Source organism: Schistocerca nitens, chromosome 9 (genome assembly GCF_023898315.1).
Source record: "Schistocerca nitens isolate TAMUIC-IGC-003100 chromosome 9, iqSchNite1.1, whole genome shotgun sequence".
Lineage (NCBI taxonomy): Eukaryota > Metazoa > Arthropoda > Insecta > Orthoptera > Acrididae > Schistocerca > Schistocerca nitens.
In genome coordinates this window covers 239,493,934-239,514,441 of record NC_064622.1, presented here as the reverse complement: position 1 = coordinate 239,514,441, position 20,508 = coordinate 239,493,934, and the positions used below count along the sequence as shown (strand labels likewise).

The 20,508-nt window shown below is 37.4% G+C and overlaps 1 protein-coding gene across 1 annotated transcript in view; it reads left to right on the top strand.

Moving 5' to 3' along the window:
* The window catches only part of LOC126204155 (xanthine dehydrogenase-like), a 316,025-nt gene extending 297,011 nt beyond the window's left edge, over positions 1–19,014 (top strand). Inside the window, 8 exon segments of the mRNA XM_049938563.1 lie at positions 5,827–5,955; positions 6,040–6,173; positions 7,073–7,166; positions 12,546–12,707; positions 16,133–16,229; positions 16,300–16,410; positions 18,802–18,842; positions 18,877–19,014. Coding sequence (XP_049794520.1) covers positions 5,827–5,955; positions 6,040–6,173; positions 7,073–7,166; positions 12,546–12,707; positions 16,133–16,229; positions 16,300–16,410; positions 18,802–18,842; positions 18,877–19,014 — 906 coding nt within the window.
* The last annotated feature ends 1,494 nt before the right edge of the window (positions 19,015–20,508 follow it).

Here is a 20,508-nt window from a genome sequence, read left to right as displayed (position 1 = left end):
GTGAAAATCTCATTCTGGAGTGTAAATGATTGATCAGCCTGGCCTTGTAACATCAGTCAAAATGTCTTTGCACTGCTAGTACTGCAAATGGTTGAAAGCAAGGGGAAACTACAACCATTATTTTTTCTGAGGATATGCAGCTCTACTAGTTGGTTAAATGATGATAGACTCATCATGGGTAAAATATTCCAGAGATAAAATAGTTCACCATCTGGATCTCTTATGGTGATTACTCCGGAAATTGTCATCTTCAAGAAAAACTAAACTGATGTTCTACAGATTGGAATTGATAGAGTCCTTAGTCAGGTAGGTACATTGTTGTTGTTGTTGTGGTCTTCAGTCCTGAGACTGGTTTGATGCAGCTCTCCATGCTACTCTATCCTGTGCAAGCTTCTTCATCTCCCAGTACCTACTGCAACCTACATCCTTCTGAATCTGCTTAGTGTATTCATCTCTTGGTCTCCCTCTACGATTTTTACCCTCCACGCTGCCCTCCAATGCTAAATTTGTGATCCCTTGATGCCTCAAAACATGTCCTACCAACCGATCCCTTCTTCTAGTCAAGTTGTGCCACAAACTTCTCTTCTCCCCAATCCTATTCAATACCTCCTCATTAGTTACATGATCTACCCACCTTATCTTCAGCATTCTTCTGTAGCATCACATTTCGAAAGCTTCTATTCTCTTCTTGTCCAAACTGCTTATCGTCCATGTTTCACTTCCATACATGGCTACACTCCATACAAATACTTTCAGAAACGACTTCCTGACACTTAAATCTATACTCGATATTAACAAATTTCTCTTCTTCAGAAACGATTTCCTTGCCATTGCCAGTCTACATTTTATATCCTCTCTACTTCGACCATCATCAGTTATTTTACTCCCTAAACAGCAAAACTCCTTACTACTTTAAGTGTCTCATTTCCTAATCTAATACCCTCAGCATCACCTGATTTAATTTGACTACATTCCATTATCCTCGTTTTGCTTTTGTTGATGTTCATCTTATATCCATTCCGTTCAACTGCTCTTCCAAGTCCTTTGCTGTCTCTGACAGAATTACAATGTCATTGGCGAACCTCAAAGTTTTTACTTCTTCTCTATGAATTTTAATACCTACTCTGAATTTTTCTTTTGTTTCCTTTACTGCTTGCTCAATATACAGATTGAATAACATTGGGGAGAGACTACAACCCTGTCTCACTCCTTTCCCAACCACTGCTTCCCTTTCATGCCCCTCGACTCTTATAACTGCCATCTGGTTTCTGTACAAATTGTAAATAGCCTTTCGCTCCCTGTATTTTACCCCTGTCAACTTCAGAATTTGAAAGAGAGTATTCCAGTTAACGTTGTCAAAAGCTTTCTCTAAGTCTACAAATGCTAGAAATGTAGGTTTGCCTTTTCTTAATCTTTCTTCTAAGATAAGTCGTAAGGTTAGTATTGCCTCACGTGTTCCAACATTTCTACGGAATCCAAACTGATCTTCCATGAGGTAGGTACATTAGAAAATTTAAAAAAGGAAATGGATAGGTTGAAGTTAGTAAGTATAGTGGGGATTAGTGAAGTTTGGTGCCTGGATGAACAAGACTTATGGTCAGGTGTGTACAGGTTATAAATCAATTAAACAGAGGTTCACAGGAGTAAGTTTTGTAATGAATAAGATGACAGGAATGTGGGTAACCTACTGTGAGCAGCATAGTGAATGCAGTATCATAGCCAAGATAAACACAAATCCAACAACCACCACAGTAGTACAATTTTAAGTGGCAATGAGGTCCACAGATGATTAAGAGGCTCAAAGCATGTATGGCAAGATAAAAGAAATGATTGAGATAGTCAAGAGAGAGAGAAATTTAGTAGTGATGTATTACTGGAATTTGGTAGTACAGTGAGAAAGAGAAAGAAAAATAGCAGGGGAATGTGGACTTGGTGAAAGGAATCAAAGAGGTAGCTGCCTGGTTCAATTTTGAATTGTGATTTAAGGATAGTACAGCTGACATAAATAATTATAGGCCAGTGTCATTATTGTCTGGTTTCTCTAAAGTACACTCCTGGAAATGGAAAAAAGAACACATTGACACCGGTGTGTCAGATCCACCATACTTGCTCCGGACACTGCGAGAGGGCTGTACAAGCAATGATCACACGCACGGCACAGCGGACACACCAGGAACCGTGGTGTTGGCCGTCGAATGGCGCTAGCAGTGCAGCATTTGTGCACCGCCGCCGTCAGTGTCAGCCAGTTTGCCGTGGCATACGGAGCTCCATCGCAATCTTTAACACTGGTAGCATGCCGCGACAGCATGGACGTGAACCGTATGTGCAGTTGACGGACTTTGAGCGAGGGCATATAGTGGGCGTGCGGGAGGCCGGGTGGACGTACCGCCGAATTGCTCAACACGTGGGGCGTGAGGTCTCCACAGTACATCGATGTTGTCGCCAGTGGTCGGCGGAAGGTGCACGTGCCCGTCGACCTGGGACTGGACCGCAGCGACGCACGGATGCACGCCAAGACCGTAGGATCCTACGCAATGCCGTAGGGGACCACACCGCCACTTCCCAGCAAATTAGGGACACTGTTGCTCCTGGGGTATCGGCGAGGACCATTCGCAACCGTCTCCATGAAGCTGGGCTACGGTCCCGCACACCGTTAAGCCGTCTTCCGCTCACGCCCCAACATCATGCAGCCCGCCTCCAGTGGTGTCGCGACAGGCGTGAATGGAGGGACGAATGGAGACGTGTCGTCTTCAGCGATGAGAGTCGCTTCTGCCTTGGTGCCAATGATGGTCGTATGCGTGTTTGGCGCCGTGCAGGTGAGCGCCACAATCAGGACTGCATACGACCGAGGCACACAGGGCCAACACCCGGCATCATGGTGTGGGGAGCGATCTCCTACACTGGCCGTACACCACTGGTGATCGTCGAGGGGACACTGAATAGTGCACGGTACATCCAAACCGTCATCGAACCCATCGTTCTACCATTCCTAGACCGGCAAGGGAACTTGCTGTTCCAACAGGACAATGCACGTCCGCATGTATCCCGTGCCACCCAACGTGCTCTAGAAGGTGTAAGTCAACTACCCTGGCCAGCAAGATCTCCGGATCTGTCCCCCATTGAGCATGTTTGGGACTGGATGAAGCGTCGTCTCACGCGGTCTGCACTTCCAGCACGAACGCTGGTCCAACTGAGGCGCCAGGTGGAAATGGCATGGCAAGCCGTTCCACAGGACTACATCCAGCATCTCTACGATCGTCTCCATGGGAGAATAGCAGCCTGCATTGCTGCGAAAGGTGGATATACACTGTACTAGTGCCGACATTGTGCATGCTCTGTTGCCTGTGTCTATGTGCCTGTGGTTCTGTCAGTGTGATCATGTGATGTATCTGACCCCAGGAATGTGTCAATAAAGTTTCCCCTTCCTGGGACAATGAATTCACGATGTTCTTATTTCAATTTCCAGGAGTGTAATTGAAAGAGTAATGTATGAAAGGCTAGCTGGCTTCTTGAATAAAAATAAAATACTGACTAATGCTGAGAATGGGTTTAGAAAGAACAGAAACAGCAGTCTTCCAATTCATGAAAATGGTTCTAAATGCCTTGGACAAGAACAAATTAAGCTTCAGGATATTCTTAGATTTATCTAAAGCGTTTGATCTTATCAGCCATAACTATTGCTTATGAAACTAGAATTTTATGGGGTCCAGGGACTTGCCTTCAAATGGTTCAAGTGTTATCTCTCTGATAGAAAACAGAAAGTACAAATATGTCATGAAGGCAAAGAGCTATGGAGTGCCCCAGGTTTCTGTGTTAGGCCCTCTGTTGTTCTTGGTGTATACAAACAATTTGCCAAACCATCTGACAGTTGCAGAAATGGTGATGTTCAGTGATGACACTAGCATTTTTATAAAAGGATACACTGAGGATAATTTACAGCAGAGTGTCTCTATGACAATAAATGAGACAGGAAAATGCGATAATACTTTGATCAGGATAAAATGGTAGTGATGAATTTCAGTAATATTTCAGGAAACAATTTAAAATCTAGATATAAAAGGCCACCAGAAATTAATGTTCCATATTTTTTCTACAATAATTATTTATTTCATACAGTGAAAATTACACACATCAGAGAATGATGTTTTACTTACACACCCCAATCTTCCACATAATCTCCTTACAGATTTATGGCCTTCCTCCAGTGAAAGAGAAGGGCATATATGCCCTATCAGTACTAGTCTGTATTCTAAGCATAAAGCCATTCCTTCACTTTTATAATCACCTTATGCTTGTTTTGTCACCTGTCACAATTCCAACAAGATGACATCCAAATCAGCATCACAATGACGCAAAAATGCAGACCAAATGTCTTTTCTATGAGATTTTTGTTCCACCATAATATAACATGGAATCCACCTTGCACACACTTTATGCAGGGTGAACAGTAATAAAACTGACAAAATGCAGGGACAGATTCCTGACTGGAAATGGAGGAAAAAAGTTCCTTTGAACATGTATCCAGAAATGCTTCGTTACCACAGTTGATGGTGCTGATGAATGAAAGTTTCTCTAGCCACATGTCTTGTGTTCCTTGTGTGTTGCAGGCTTTGTGAGTGAGGCAGCATACTGTAAGCAACAGAATGGTGTGGTATTTGTGTCAGGAACAACCTGTGATGATGTTATTGTACTGCCAAGCAGATGTAAACTTTTGGGAGGCAGCACCAAAACAAGTAACCTCACAGACACCAGCTACATCACAAAATACTTCAATCCATTTTTGGATACTCGTATGATCATGGGTGCATTCAGATAGATGAATGTGCAGGGAGGCAGCACACTGTGCATGTACTACATTTGGAAGATCAGCTTCTGCAGGATATTGAGACAAACTCTAGTACAAGCTCCAGGCAAGTGGCCTGCCAACATCATGACACAGACGCCATGCTTGGCCATACACAAACACCATTTTGTCTTGTTCCCAACATGAATACCATACCATTCTACTGCTTATAGTTAGCTGTGTCAGTCACACAGGCTGCAACAGACGAGGAACAAGTGGCTTGTGGTCAGAGGAATTTTCATTCATCAACACCATCTACTGTGGCAATGATGCATTTCTGAACACATGTTCGTAGGACCTTTTTTCCTCAATTTCCAGTCAGTTTGTTTGTTTTATTAATGTTCAACATACACACTTTTCAGTATCCAAGAGAGTGTACTATTGCATCCACAGTTCCTTTGGTGACTGATAGCACCAGTTCCAGCTACCAAGCTACAATGAATTAATCCCCATGAATTAGACCATGAACAAACTGCAGTATGTTAGGTGTGACTGCCATATGTGGTCTCTCACTGCTTGCTGCAATTTGTGGAGCTCCATTGAATCACATTACGGTGGCCTCACTGTGTGTTTCCAATGAATAAATGTACTCCTTTTCACTCAGATGTTTCATCGACTTCACACAGACATTTGTGAATATTCCCCTTAGTTTATTTTATCAAACTGAGAAATCCATTTGCATCATTTGGAAATGCCATTTAGAAACATTTTTGCAACTAAGCTGTCAGATGAAATGGAAATTTTGAATGTACATTCAGGAAAGTTAAAAGATTCCATAACAAACGTTTTATATCTGCAACATAGTCATCTCCTGAGGGAAAAAAGTTGGGGATTACTTTCTGTGTGACCTTCAGAGAGCACCCAATGGAGATTTAGTACTAATGAGTTGTTGTCTTTCCTTGAAAATTTACTGTTAACATCAAGCAGCAGCAGTTCACTTCTTTCCCATTATTAAATTTGTAATACATTTGTTTTTGTTATAGGTTGCTCAGGTTTGTGCCCATGCTCTTGGAGTGCCACTAGAGTTTGTGAGTGTAAAGCCTAGCAACATTTTGACATCTCCTAACAACATGGTCACTGGTGGAAGCATTGCAAGTGACTCTTGTGTATACGTAAGTGAACACAGCTTTTAAATACTTAAGTAATTTGATATTTTGTCATTTATTAGAACTAAATACTGAAAACCTTTGTTACAGGCTACACTGCGTGCTTGTGAGGAACTTTCAAGGCGTTTGGCTCCTGTGAAAGAAAAACTCAAAGACCCCTCCTGGCAGGAGCTTATTGCTGCAGCATTTTTAGCAAATGTCAATCTCTGTTCATCATTTATGATGTATGTATCTGACAAGTTTGTATTGTTCATACACATTATTAATTTTCTCATATTGTAAGGAACCAAAATTAGAACAAGTATTATCATGTGTTTTTTCTACTAAAACAGTAGCCAGAACTCAAAAGTTAGTAAATTGTTTTCTGTAACATGTACCTAAGCAGCACACATCAGTCTGCTATAGATGAGTGGTTGCTTTCATCTTAGTTTACATATTGCTCCATACAGTATTATTAAATATTTATATGGGTTGCTGAGAGCAAATCAAAACTAGTTAGGGTTTTACAATGAAATTGAAATTTGGTATATAAAGGAAAAAGTTTCCAGAAAAGACACAGTCAGAATTACTCTGAAAAATCAGCCAGGATCTTTGTTTGAGGACATGTGTAGTAGGATGAGACCTGTAAGAAACCTTTTACCAACTCTCTTCCTCCACATTACATTTCCCTGATCCCCACTTATGAACACCTTTTCCACTTGGTCCAAAGACATACTCAGATATTTCCTTTAATTTTCCATTTAAAGACACAATTTTTTTAAAATTTTTACTTTGTATTTATTCTAACTTGACAAATGTGTTTCATGTTGTGTGCTGTAACTACTAAGTACCAAGTTTGTGTGTGCACTTCTTCATAACTTGCGATTGATTTGGCTACTAGCGGCCACTTAGCCTGTATGACAGCAGTTGTGTGCGCAGCCTACTGGCTGCGCCCCCTGTTGGAGCTAACGACTTATAGGCTGGAGCACAGGGCCTTGCAGGCCACTTGTGTGTTGTCAGTTATATGTACTTTGTCTCTCATGTGTTTGAGCTGTAATAAAGTTACAGGGTTTTTGGTTTAGACTAACATGGCAACCATGTATCTTAATTCGAATAATGTATTGAGATGGAATCTGACTGACAGGTATGCTGGGATCACAGATGCCCTAAAACAGTACTACATTTATGGAGTAACTGTGACAGAAGTGGAAGTTGATATCCTAACAGGACAGCACCAGGTTAGTATAACAGTATGAATACTAAATTTAATGAAGTTAACTGACATAGGGCTTATGTTTACCTTAGCACTATCAAAATAGAGCTTAAACAAATGAAAGTAATAAATGAATAAGGAAACTTACCTCTTAAAATCAATTGCTTCTATGTAGTGCTTAAACTTTTACCTGAGAGAAAAAAAGTTCTGCACATATCTACAAAAAATAGCCCATGCATTACAAATATGGAACTACTAATGTCAGTTGCTACTAATCATCAGCAGCAACAGATGAAAATGTGTGCATGACCAGGATTTGAATCGAGAGTCTCCTGCTTACTAGGCATTAACCACTGTGCCATCTAAGACACAGTGCTTATAACAACTGCACAGGCTATCTCTGCGTGCCTCTATGTTGTCACCAATTTCACTTTTAACTACCAAAACCTTTCCATAATTAACTCCTAGTCCTTGCTCTCTGTCCTCAATAACAGTGACTTCTACTTTTTTCCACTCCATTACAAAAGACTTTAAATAACACTTGATAACATAAACATTTTATCTTAGGTTTGTTTTCCTCAAAATAACATAAACATTTTACCTTGTGTTTGCCTTCAGTCAGCTGCTGCTGTCGTGTGTCAGACTACTGACACACGTCATCAGCTGTAATACTACACATTCTGGTATGAATATATCCAGTGCATTACTGATATGGGAATTTTTTGAGGTGGAGTAGACCACACAATTGTTAAACCTACTTATAAGAAAAGTTACAAGAAAGATTTATGTAATTATCATTCAATTTCATTACTGATATCTTTCCAAAACATTTGAAAAAGTAATGTAATCAACAGTATAATTTACTTGGTACATCACAGCATGGATCCAGAAGGACTGCTCCACTGAGAATCACACTTTACATTCACCCACCAAGTAGTACAAGCCCTAAATAATAAAATATCAACATTTGATATTTTTTGTGATCTTTCCAAGGCATTTTATTGTACATTATTGCTGATTATCTGACATAATTGCTGTCACGAAATTTTGACTGGAAATTTAGTTTATTTCTGATCATTATTAATGAAATTTCAGAACACACCCTAGTATGCCTCCCTCCTCAATCCAAAGTCCCATTCCTGCCTCTGCCCACTTAGTATTCCTCCTTAACTCTGACTGTCTAGTGAGCAGGAGACCCAAGTTTGAACCTCGGCCTTGGTACAAACTTTCATTCACTGCTTCAGTCTGCATACATATAAATCAAAGATGTTTGAGACTTGAAAAGGTCTCTGGAACCGTATAGATTCATTTCAGTACACTCTTTCCATTTTGACCACAACTACAGAACTTGCCACAGAGAGGATTTTAAACATAACCTCCTTCAAAGGATTCATTAGCTATTGTGTTTAGTGGCTATGCAATTACTTTAGAGACTGGCTCTAACTCTTTTGATGGTATCCCATCCCACTGCAGTATCACATTTTCTATATCTGTTGTTGTAGTTTTGCTGAATATGTTCAACGGTTAGCTTCCAAATTGTCCAGTGCCAAAGAAATTGATCTTATCTGTGTTATTATCTGCATTAATGTCAATTTGTTTACATTTAAAAAAAAACTAATTGAACAGTTCCAATATTTGAGCAGGATTTACAGTAGTTTTGGCCTCTAATTTGATACTCTAGCTATAGTGCCTGTTTCAGTTTGATCACTAGGCACAGTGGCTTCGATTTGTTCACACTTGACAAAATAAATCTATGCACACCAATTGTTTTGCTGCCTTTACAATTTTTTTACAAATTTTTATAGTTTTTTGTATGGGTAACAAAGATATGATTACTGTTATGTTTTAGTTTCCTGTGTAGCTGTCTTTTTCTAGCCATAGATGTTTTGTTACTTCAGTAATCTACTTTATGATAAATGGTAAGAGAGAAAGTTTCATTAAAATGTGCAGAAAGTTTCCCAGGAATTTAGAAAAATTTTTAGAACTTGAAAACTATGTTCCACAGTCGACCACATCTTATTTAATCTACAACACAGGGTAATGCTGATAATGTGGCATGGGATTTAGTAATCAATTTCAGGTAATTTTGCCCTGCTGAATGCGAAAATAATGATTTTTTGTTAATTGACTCTACTTTTTGAGATAAAGGCAATCCACTTATACTGGAAATAAATTGTAAAAAAGAGGAGAATATATTTTTAAACACTGATTTTAAAGTTATTAGATGATTTCAAATGAAGAAAGTGCTACAAATGGTACAAAGAATAATGAAATTAATCACAACAACAATAACGTATCAATGAGAAGTAAGAAAAATGTTTTGTATGGGATTTTCTTCAGTGTTTTTTGTACAGACAGTCCCTCTGCAAGTTCCAGCAGTAGTCTGCCATCATATGGCAATCCAAATGGCCTTCATCTCTTCCCTCTGTAATCTTTATGCCCTGGTTGAACCATTACCTTTATCCTTTGCTGTAATTGCCCAAGTTGTCAGGAAATTTATCTGACTGTCTGTGCAAAGAATGTAATTTGACACTCATGTTAACTGCTAGTTTTTGGAAATTCTAGAGAATTTTGTCTACTATTTCAGATATTTCTTCAGCTCTGTGACTCCCCCAAAAATTTTTAACAACTGATACAAAGCTTGTCCATGCTTCCAATTCAACTTTAATCATGTGGTTTGTGAAAATATAATTGTTTATAAGAGTACGGATTTGTGGTCCATCAAAAGTTCCTGCTTTTAACATTCCTACACTGAGACTAGGAAATGATTGATGTATATATTTGAAGGAATCACCTTTCCTATCTAAAACTTTAACACAGTGCTTTATAAGTGAAAGTTTAGTATTTAGTGGCAGAAGAATAATTTTTTCCTCGACTGACCAATTGCTCATAAATGATGTTATCTTTTCCTACTGTCAGGTTCATTTTCAGCAGCCATAATTTCCAGCTCCATTATTCATTTTTCGCATGACTGTCCCACAGACAAGGAAAAAATGGAATTTTAGTGTATCCACTCTTGTGATCCAATAAAAAACTCACTCTATTTAAATCTACACACACTGACCACTGACGTTGACAAAACGAAACTATCTCTAAAATGTGTTTTACTTTCTGATATTCTTTCATAAGAATAGTTGAATGAGCTATTGGGATTGAAGCTAATTTATTTCTGTTATGCACTGATGCACATTTAAAACTTTTTTGAGCTATCTAGGAAAAGTTGCCAGTCTTTTGGTTGGTATGCTGGAAGAACCATTACATTTAAAAGCCCGGAAATATCACTACAATATACAATATCATTTATCTCACTAAAATATGGAAGAATGTCATTCTCTCTAGTTTAATGACATGACAGGCTGAAGGCAATGTGTTTCTTTTAGTCTTGATGCAAGAAGTTCAGCTTATTTCTTAGATAATTTTAAATCTCAAATCAAGTCATTTAGCTCACCCTGAGAAAAGCCTTGCAGTATAGGAGTGCATTCTTCGAATTCACATGCACTATTGCTTTTACTCCATCTAACATTTTGACATCACAGTAACTGTCTGGTAAGGAAGTAAATGCCAGTACTGGAAAATCTTCAGTATGCAAGATTGGTGGATTAGCGGATTGTACATTTGTGTAGGCCCAAGAGCACTTTTTGTATTGATTCATACCTTTTACATTCAGAGCACAAAAGCAGAATTCATTGAGGTGGTGTCTTGGCTCTGTCCTTGTCATGGCACTTGGCCATATTGAGTCACAGATCATAACACCACAGTTACATTAATTTGTAAAAGACTCATTGATGATGGTAGATTAGAAAAAAAATGTGTATTTTTTACAGAACAGTTTATCATGAGAACCAAAGCCATTCAAACAAAATAAGTTATAGGCTAGGTACTTCATCATCATGTGTATCTAAATAGACTCCATGAACTTATGCCACAGATTTTTTTTTTGTATCCATGTGTAATGGAGTAAGTATGTATTCTCTTTGCTCAACTGTCATTTGGTGTATGTTTTTTGAACAAGGTTTTATGATTTTAGGTAATTTCATAAACAGAGAACAGTTTCCAGAATGTTTTATCTCCAAACAAAAGTTTTTAGCCTCATTATTAGTATACTTGGTTGAAGTTTTATGTGTACATGTTGCTGACTTCTTGTTTGTTAGGTAAAATCACTAATATTAGCACTGAAATTCAATTTTTTAATTATGTCATTGAATTTTGTTGAGCTGTTGGTTTCATGACCTAAATATATGTTGAAATCAGCAGCTATTATGATGCATTTCTTGATGTTTCTTAAGTTCCTGTAATATGCACTGCAATTTTTACAAAAACAGTTTGATTATTTCTGCACCTCAAATTCCATATACAGATCTAATTACAGTATTTTGCTCCAATTCTATGCAGTAGCTTTCAAATACATATTCTTCATTGAGTGAATCAAAGTTATATCTTGCTTTATATTCCATTGACTTTTCCAAACATAAACAGAATTCTCCATCAGTTACATTTCTCTCATGAAAGCTCCTGGCAACACATAAATTTCAAAGGTTATTTAAGATTTAAAGATCCCATCAAGTGAAAAGCCAGACTCATTAGTGGATAAGGTACATGCTAAGCAATGAAGAAACACAGCACACTGCCACAACATGCATTGATAGAAAGTTATTCTTGGCTGAAAGTCTGCCTCATTTAATCCTTGCACTTACTGAAAGTGATACAGTTACCAAATATATTCTTGTAGAATGTTCCAGATTGTCATGTGAGTAACACTTTTCCTATTGGCAATTCCCTTTGTGCTAGTTGATAGAGTTTCAGCTGCAGTACAAATCACCAATTCTTCGAACTCGGGCATTTGTACAATGAATGATTACCCACCAGCTGAAACTCTTCTCAAATGAGCCACTTTCACAAGTGTTTGTGGTGTTATACAAATACTCTTGCAGAAGGTAACTGCCTCCAAGCATAACTTTCTGCATAAAGTTGATGTGCTTTGCCTGCATTCTCATCAACTAGGCTGCATAAGTAGTGAATATACATCATTTCAGACACTGATTATTGTGCATCATCGTGATATCTCGTGATGGAATTTACTCTAAAAAAGAACAAACAACCATCATACATAACAAAAACATGCTATGGACAAATATAATCAACAAAGTGAGTAAAATGCACATCTTAGGTAAATTGGATACCCAGAAGTCGATACAGGGAATTCCTTTCATACCTCCTTAACAAAGGATTTCCGGACCCATGGTCATGTGATTGTTCTGTAATGTTTTGATGTCAAGAATAGATCTGTAAAATTACTTATACATGTTTTGTATACCTTCTATGTAAAACAAAAATAATAATCATAAATGCTCAATATACAAATTCTCAAGTAGAGAGGAAAGGGACTATAATAGAAATGTTTCAGATACTACGTGTAGATATACTGGAAGATGCTGGAGAAAGCCTCAGCCCAGAGATTGATGTAGGCCAAGTAGAAGGAGCCTTTGTGATGGGTCTTGGCTACTGGTTAAAGGAATTCATGGTTTATGATGATAATACTGGGAAGGCACTGACAAACAGAACCTGGGTATGTTTCAAATTCTTAATGTAGAGTGCTTTTATCATAAAATTTTATTTTATTTAGTGAACTGCTATGCAAGCAAAGCAGTAACATAGCAAGAAATTAGATCAGATTTTCCTTCTTTCTCATTATTATATGCAAAGAAATTTGTATCTCTATTCAACAGTGACCAAAATTGACCATAATATTTCGAGTTTATCTGTGTCTTCACAAAATACTTTGAAATACTGTCCTGTATCACAAAAATTTGTATCAATAATTTAGAAAATGTAATGACCTACCTCAAATGAAATTACCTGCTCCATGGAATCCAGTGTGAATGCTGAAATCGTTGATGATATAAAATTCAATTTGCAAAAGAATGGATTCAGCATTTCTAGACTTCTGTAAAGCTGAATTGTGGGTAAAATAAATAGCAGGCTTTAATTTATAGACAGGAAAGCTACAAAATAGGTTGCATTTAGAGCATTTGTACATTCAGTATTCAAATGCTACTGGGATGTGTCATATCTGTTCCATCAAGTTAACAATGAACATCGAGGGCAAGATATATTAACAGAAATACTTAAACATCATAACTGGGGAACACTAAAGGAGAGACTCAATGTATATTGTGAAAAATTGATTAGAGTTCCAAGAAACAATTTTGGAGTAGATATTATAAACATTTTTCAGCCTCAAATGTGTCAGCCTTGCAGGGATCATGAAGATGAAATTAGACTAATCACAGTTTGTGTACAAGTGTACCAAGCAATCATTATAAAGACTCTCCATCTGTGGATAAACAATAAAAAAGTATTATCTGCTATGATTCACAATGAGTATATGTAGATGTGATTTCTGCAGTAAACATAATCCCTTGAAACTTCCTGGCAGATTAAAACTGTGTGCCAGACAGAGACTCAAACTAGGGACCTCTGCCTTTCATGGTCAAGTGCTTTACTAACTGAACTATCCATGACCCATCCTCACAATTTTACTTCCACCAGTACCTTACCTCCTACCTTGCAAACTTCACAGAAGTTCTCCTGTGAACCTAGCAGGACTAGCACTACTGGAAGAAAGGATACTGTGGAGACATGGCTTAGCCACAGACTGGGGCTGCAGACTGAAAATTTCATTCTGGGAATATAATCCCCCGTGTGTCAGATAGCTGCCTTCTGTGAGCAAGTACTGTGACTTGCAGTAACCAGTCTGTCTCACTGAATGAATAACAGTTTTATATTACCAAAGACTTCTCCCTAATGTCCACAAACTCTACAAAAACGAGAATGAATGCAGTGAAAACTTTAGACTCATCCAAGTACCAAGGCAGTCACTGAGATGGAATACATACTGTGTTGGTTATATGAGGTAAACCTGAATACTCTACTAGAACACAGAAGGGCAATGTGCTAGCACTTGGACTACTCAAGAATGCCTCATTGACTGACTCATAGTTTATGTTAGAGTTACAAACAAGACTTCTGCTGTAGTGGACATTTAAAAATGTGAGCAGATATTGCTTTTATGCATTGATTACAGTAAGACTACACCTTGTTGAAGCAATTATTCTAATTTATCATTTGTTTCTCTTTTGATCTATCCATATATTATTTGATTGATATCCTCAAAATAAATATTTCTTGGGCATACTTTTTGTATCTGGCCACTTGCATTGGCTTCTTATACATCTACATGAAAGTTGTTCTGTGTAAAAATCCATGTAGTATATTTCATTTTTCAGGGTTCTGTTTATTTTATTTGCTTTTGGTTCTATGATTCCTATAGGATTTTTGCATTTGTTTTTTCTTCCATCCAACATGTTCTGCACATTTTCTATCATATAAACATTGCTGTTCTTACTTCTCCAATCTCTAGCTTCCACAGAAATGATTTTGTGACAGACTCAGTGATTTCTTGTTGACAATGCTGTTCTTCTCCCACTTCTACTAAACATCAATTGCATTCCATACTTATATTGCTGAGATAGCTGAGCTGTGTTTAGCTTTTAATTTTAGTAACAACTATCTTTATCTCTACGACAGGTTCTTTTCACATTTTTCATAATGACCAGTACATTAGTTTTCTGATATTTACATTTTATTTTCTCTTTTTATGAAAACATTTTGTTCATTTCCTTTTCTGAATGCAAAAGTATCATACTAATTAGGCAAAGCAACACAGCTGTCCTGGCCACAGACAAGCTGCTGGGGATCAAGTAATTGCCATGTCATTTTCTGCCAATGGTGTCATTTGGATGCAGCATAGAGTCATGGGGATGAGCACAATGTGCTCACAGCCATTATTGGTTTAACTGAGTTCGTACTACTCCTTTTCAATGAAGTAGTTCCTCATATGCAATTATGAGTCTGGGGGCACCCCATTCCTGCCCTTCCATCAAAGAGAAATCCCTGGCACTACTGGGTATTGAGCACAGGTCACTCACATGGCAGACACACATAATTAGCAAATCTGGTTTTCACTATTGAGTATTCACTGTTTGAGTATTTCATAAAATGTGAAACAATAATAACACCAAAACTCACTTCATGATTCCAAGATATTCCTGAAGGAATTTACATATATTGAGCAAGTTGGTGCAATGGTTAATATTCTGGACTCACTTTCGGGAGGATGATGGTTCCAATGTGCTTTTGGCCATCCTGGTTAAGGTTTTCTGTGAGTCCTCCAAATCGCTTCAGGAAAATGCTGGGATAGTTCCTTCGAAATAGCATACCCAACTTCCTTCCCCATCCTTCCCTAATCTGAGCTTGTGCTCCGTCTCTAATGATCTTTTTGTTGATGGGACGTTAAACTCTAATCTCCTGTTCGTCCTCCAAATATATGACTAAAAGGGAAAAATGATGCTTTGGAAAAGGACAGATATAGGAACATGAGAAGAAATAACACCCTTACATGTATTGCTGCAAAGAAGGCTAGAAATGAGAATGACGTATCACTTTGGTGGAGTTGCAAAACAGTTTTAATAATGTGAACTTGATGCTTAGTTTCACCTCTAAGAAACAAATTGGGCTGGATTGCAAGGATAGAAGAATATATTTATAAATTACACAAATATGAAGAACAAAAAAGAATGGGCAGGAGATTAAAGACAGAAAATGGGTAAGTCAGGGATGTTCTTTGTCTAGAGATTGGTGTGACAAGTATAATCAAGAAGCTATAGAAACCATTACAGATCTTATAAAGAGCTGCATAAACCGAAAATTCTGTCTTTTTCTTTTCATTACATCCCTCACACATGACTGCAGTATATCTAACATTTTAATAGTAGTAATGACATATGTGGGTATTTGAAAAACTGCTCAGATAGCTATTGTCAATAATTTTCCAGTTTTTATTTCAAAATGTAAAATAATTATCTTTTTGTGTCATTTATTGGAAAAATATTTTCTGAGTGTTATTAATAGCACAATTTTGTTTGTTCTAAGAACTACAAACCTCCTGGAGCCAAAGATATCCCTATTGACTTCAGAATAGAGCTGAGGAAAAATGCTCCTAATCCTGTCGGAGTTCTTCGTTCAAAAGGTCAGTTTATTTTCAAAGAGTTACTGTTAATTTAAAATGAATATGTTACTGACTTTTATTTAATTTATAGCAACTGGTGAACCACCCTTCTGCATGAGTATTAGTGCTTTATTTGCAATACGGGAAGCAGTACTGGCAGCTAGACAAGATTCTGGATATTCTGCAAAATGGTTTGAGATGAGTAAGTAACTTAGTCCTTCATGATTTTCATACATCAGTAACATATAAAAATGTGTTATTACATTGAAACCTCACATAATGAGCACCTCCAATAACATGCAATTCGTATAATGTGCAACACAAATTTTAAAAGATGCTTCACTTAAATGAGTGATGTTTCCCATAACAAGTGAAAACAATTTTGTATATCACCAGCCATTCGTGTGCACGGGCGAAACATTCAATAATATGAACACCTTCCATTGTTGGCAGCGCATTATGAACAATGTCTTTAGTACATGCCGCTGTCTGGGTTTAGTACTCTTTCCACTCCCATGTTAGTACACCTCATGATTGCACATATTTCTAAACTTGTGTTCACAGTTTTTTTTTTTTTTTGGGCAAATTTTAATGACCTTCATAGAAGTGTCCCCAAAGATAAAACCACAACAAGAGGACTATAACTGAAGGAAAATGCCCTAGAAATGAAACATAAAATAATTTAAAAACACAAATGTGGTGTGAGCATTGCTGATTCAGCATGCACACACAATCGGTCTACATAAACTATTTGCTCTATCCTCCAGAACAAGGACAAAATTAAGGAGATAGATGCTTCAAAGGGAGTAAAAGAGTACCTAAACAAGAATTTTGTATTCTGGAGAACATCAAAAGGTAGCTCCTTATATGGGTAAATAAAAATCAATTTTTCAAGTTGACGCTACTAATAAGAACACCGTTTTTGATAAGTCGAGAATGATTTTCGCTGATCTAGTTAAGAAGAAACCAGGATCATAAACAGCCAAAGATGTGTTTAAGGGAAGTCATGGGTGGTACAAGAAGTTTAAGAGAAGAACTGGCATCCACAGCGTTGTGAGGCACGGTAAAGTGGCCAGATCTGACACAAAGACAGAGAGAACTTTATCAGCAGCTTCAATATGTTTGTAGATTCCGAGGGTCTTTAATAGGTCTTTAATTGTGATGAGGTGGGTGTATTCTGGAAAAGGTGCTGAGGCGTACCTTTATAACAGCAGAGAAGAACGCATTGCCCAGTCACAGGCGAAAGAAAGACTGTCTCACACTGCTATTCAGTGTCAATGCAAGTGGCGATTTGAAAGTTAAACTGCTGATTGTTTATCATTCAGAAACTCCATGAGCCTTCAAGAAGTGTAAAGTCCAGAAGAGCAGGTTAAATGTGATGTGGAGGTCCAACAACAAGGATTGGGTGAAACATGATCTTTTTCATAATTGGGTGAAAATACTGTTTAGTACTTCAGTGAAATAGTATTTGCTTGAGATTAATCTGCCAGTCCATGTCTTGCTCGTTATGGACAACACTCCCACCAATTCCCCAGGCCTACTAGACCAGCTCCTTGAAGAATTTCAATTCATCAAGACCAATTTCCGTCTCCCAACACCACTCCATTACTCCAGCCTATGTACCAGCAGATTATTTCTGACTTTAAGAAGCTTCTACACTAAAGCACACTTCTAGCATTGCTTTGAGATGAATGAGGCTACCAGTCTCACTCTCAGAGACTTTTGTAAATATTGCATCAACGTCAAGATGATCAAAGAGGCATGGGAAGAGGCTACCAAGAGAACTCTCACTTCTGCTTGGAAGAAACTTTGGCTGGAACGGGTTGTCAGGTGTGACTCTGAGGCATTTGAGTCATTACCTGTGGAGCCTGTAGTCAATGAGATTGTGTCTTTGGCCAGGAGCATGGGATTAGAAGTGGATAAAAATGATATGATGAGCTTGTGGAGGATCGCTGCCAAGATATGACCACTGAAGAGCTTATGAAGTTACAGTGTGTTTCTGAGCAGGAAGTTGTGGAGAGGAGTTCTTCAGAGAAGGAGGAGGAGGTGGGAATAGCAAGGCAGCAATCTTCTGGCTCAATAAGAGAAATGCTGAAAGCATGGGAATTGGTTACACCGCACATTTAAAATCATCACTCCAATGAAGCAGTGGCTAAGCGTGCAACAAATTTATTTGATGAGCGCACTGTGTTGCATTTTTACCAGATGTTGAAGCATCAGGAGAAACAAATGACTATAGGTAGGTTCCTAATAAAAAAGAATTAGTTATGTATCATGATTAATAAAGTACATAATACTATACCAGTATGTGTAATTTCCTCTGAATAAATAGCATGAATAATGTAAAACTTTTAGTACTTTTTCTGCATGGAACACGTGATAATATTTTACATTAATTGATATGGGATAAATTTTTTTGCTTAATGAGTGTTTTATTCTATGTGTAAGATTCTGGAATGAATTATGCTTGCTATGCAAGGTTCAACTGTATTTTGTTTTGTATGAAATGTGATGAAACAAGTCTGCATGGTTTGTGTGCCTTAACTCTACAGGATATAAAATATAATGATAATCAGGTTTTTGTAATTTCTAGGTACTGAAACCTTAAACTATGCTAAGAAAGCTGCTGCTTCAGTATGTTGAAAAATAAATGCGTTTTGTTTTTCAGATCCTCCTGCTACTCCAGAAAAAGTTTTCCTTACCAGCTTCACAAACTACAACCAGTTTGAACTTTAAAAATTGGAGTGTTAATGATGTTTTTGTTGTGCATATATACATCCACAAATTAACAATAATCAGTAACTGAATAAGCTTTTGAATACACAAGCTTCCAGTTCATTAACACAATAGCAGTGGAGAGGGAGCAGAGTCTTAGTCTTGCAGTAAGAACAGTCCTCTTGATAATATGAGGTATATTTAAAAAGTAAGATCCATTTGACCATAAAGAAATATATACTCATTATAGGAAGTTTTTGTTGTAGGTTTTAGTTCCCAGTAAACCTAATTCACTTTTACAAATAATTGCCATTCATTTGCAAGCACTTGTTGTAATGTAGCACTAAGTTTTTCAACCCTTCTGCATAGAACTTCTCCATCTAGGAATTGAACTAATTGAAAATGGTGTTCTTTAGTTCCTCATGGTCTTCAGGCCTTTCCCACTAAGACATGTGCAAGAAGTGTTGCTGATAGCATGGAGGTGTAGGAAGAATGGTCAGAAAGTTGCCAATGGAAATGTTTCTTTAAACCATTCATTTTAGATGTTACATGAGCATTTTGCATTACACATCAGCTCTATCTAACTGGTTTAGTGGAATAACATACAATCCCAATTGAAACTATTGTCAGGTAAGAAGCAGTTTTATGAATTCTGAGAATTATGAGACTTGTAAACTTTATAAAATATGAGAACAAAGTTTCTAGCAATAACATTAGAGGTTATGCAGCATTCTTTGCCAGTTGGTCAGCCTTCTCATTTCCCATAGTCCCAGCATATATTGTCATTCATACAAGTGAGACTACTGTACTATCTGATTGTAATTTAATATAGTAGCAACTTTGTGGTATGGCAAATAGCAGCTTCCTTTATTCTTACCTATTGATGTTAGTATTTATTGGTTTATCAGAATAATCTGTATTAATATATAAGACCAGTAACTAGCTGATTTTTCTCACTGTTTCTCACAGTAGGCTAGCAGTAATGAATTTTGAATGTGATTCTGAACCTTGATTAGTGCTGAAAATGCCTTTACTAGTGGTCACATTGATTTCTGGATCCATTATCGGCTTGTGTGGCATCTTATTTTAAGACTGTAAATTTTATTTATCAGGTTATTCCCAAAGTATTATTGGTGTTTAAGAATAACTTCCATTGAGAAGTACTTTTAGGTATTAATGAAGGTGCTTCTACTCTTTCAGTTAATATTGTGCTCATCAGAGTGACTCCTGAGTTTTTTTTTTTGCGTATGACATATAGAAGGTATGAACTGTACAAGGAACATAATGTTGTTCTATTTAGACTTGTTAACTTATTGCCTTCGGAGGAGGGGTGGATATGGTGGGGGTATTCTGCTGTAAGAAACAGCTCTGGGAATTTTCTGCATTTCTAGCAAATAATTTTTTTGTCACTGCACATTTTACATCGATATATACATAAAACTGAACCTGCAGCTCCTGCTTGAGACTTTTTATTACTAACACTCTGTTTTACAAACAGTTTATTTAAATTATTAAAAATATTTAAAAGTTTTAGGTGTCACTCAGAAAATTTTGATTAAATATTTTTCTCTGTTCTCCATGAGTT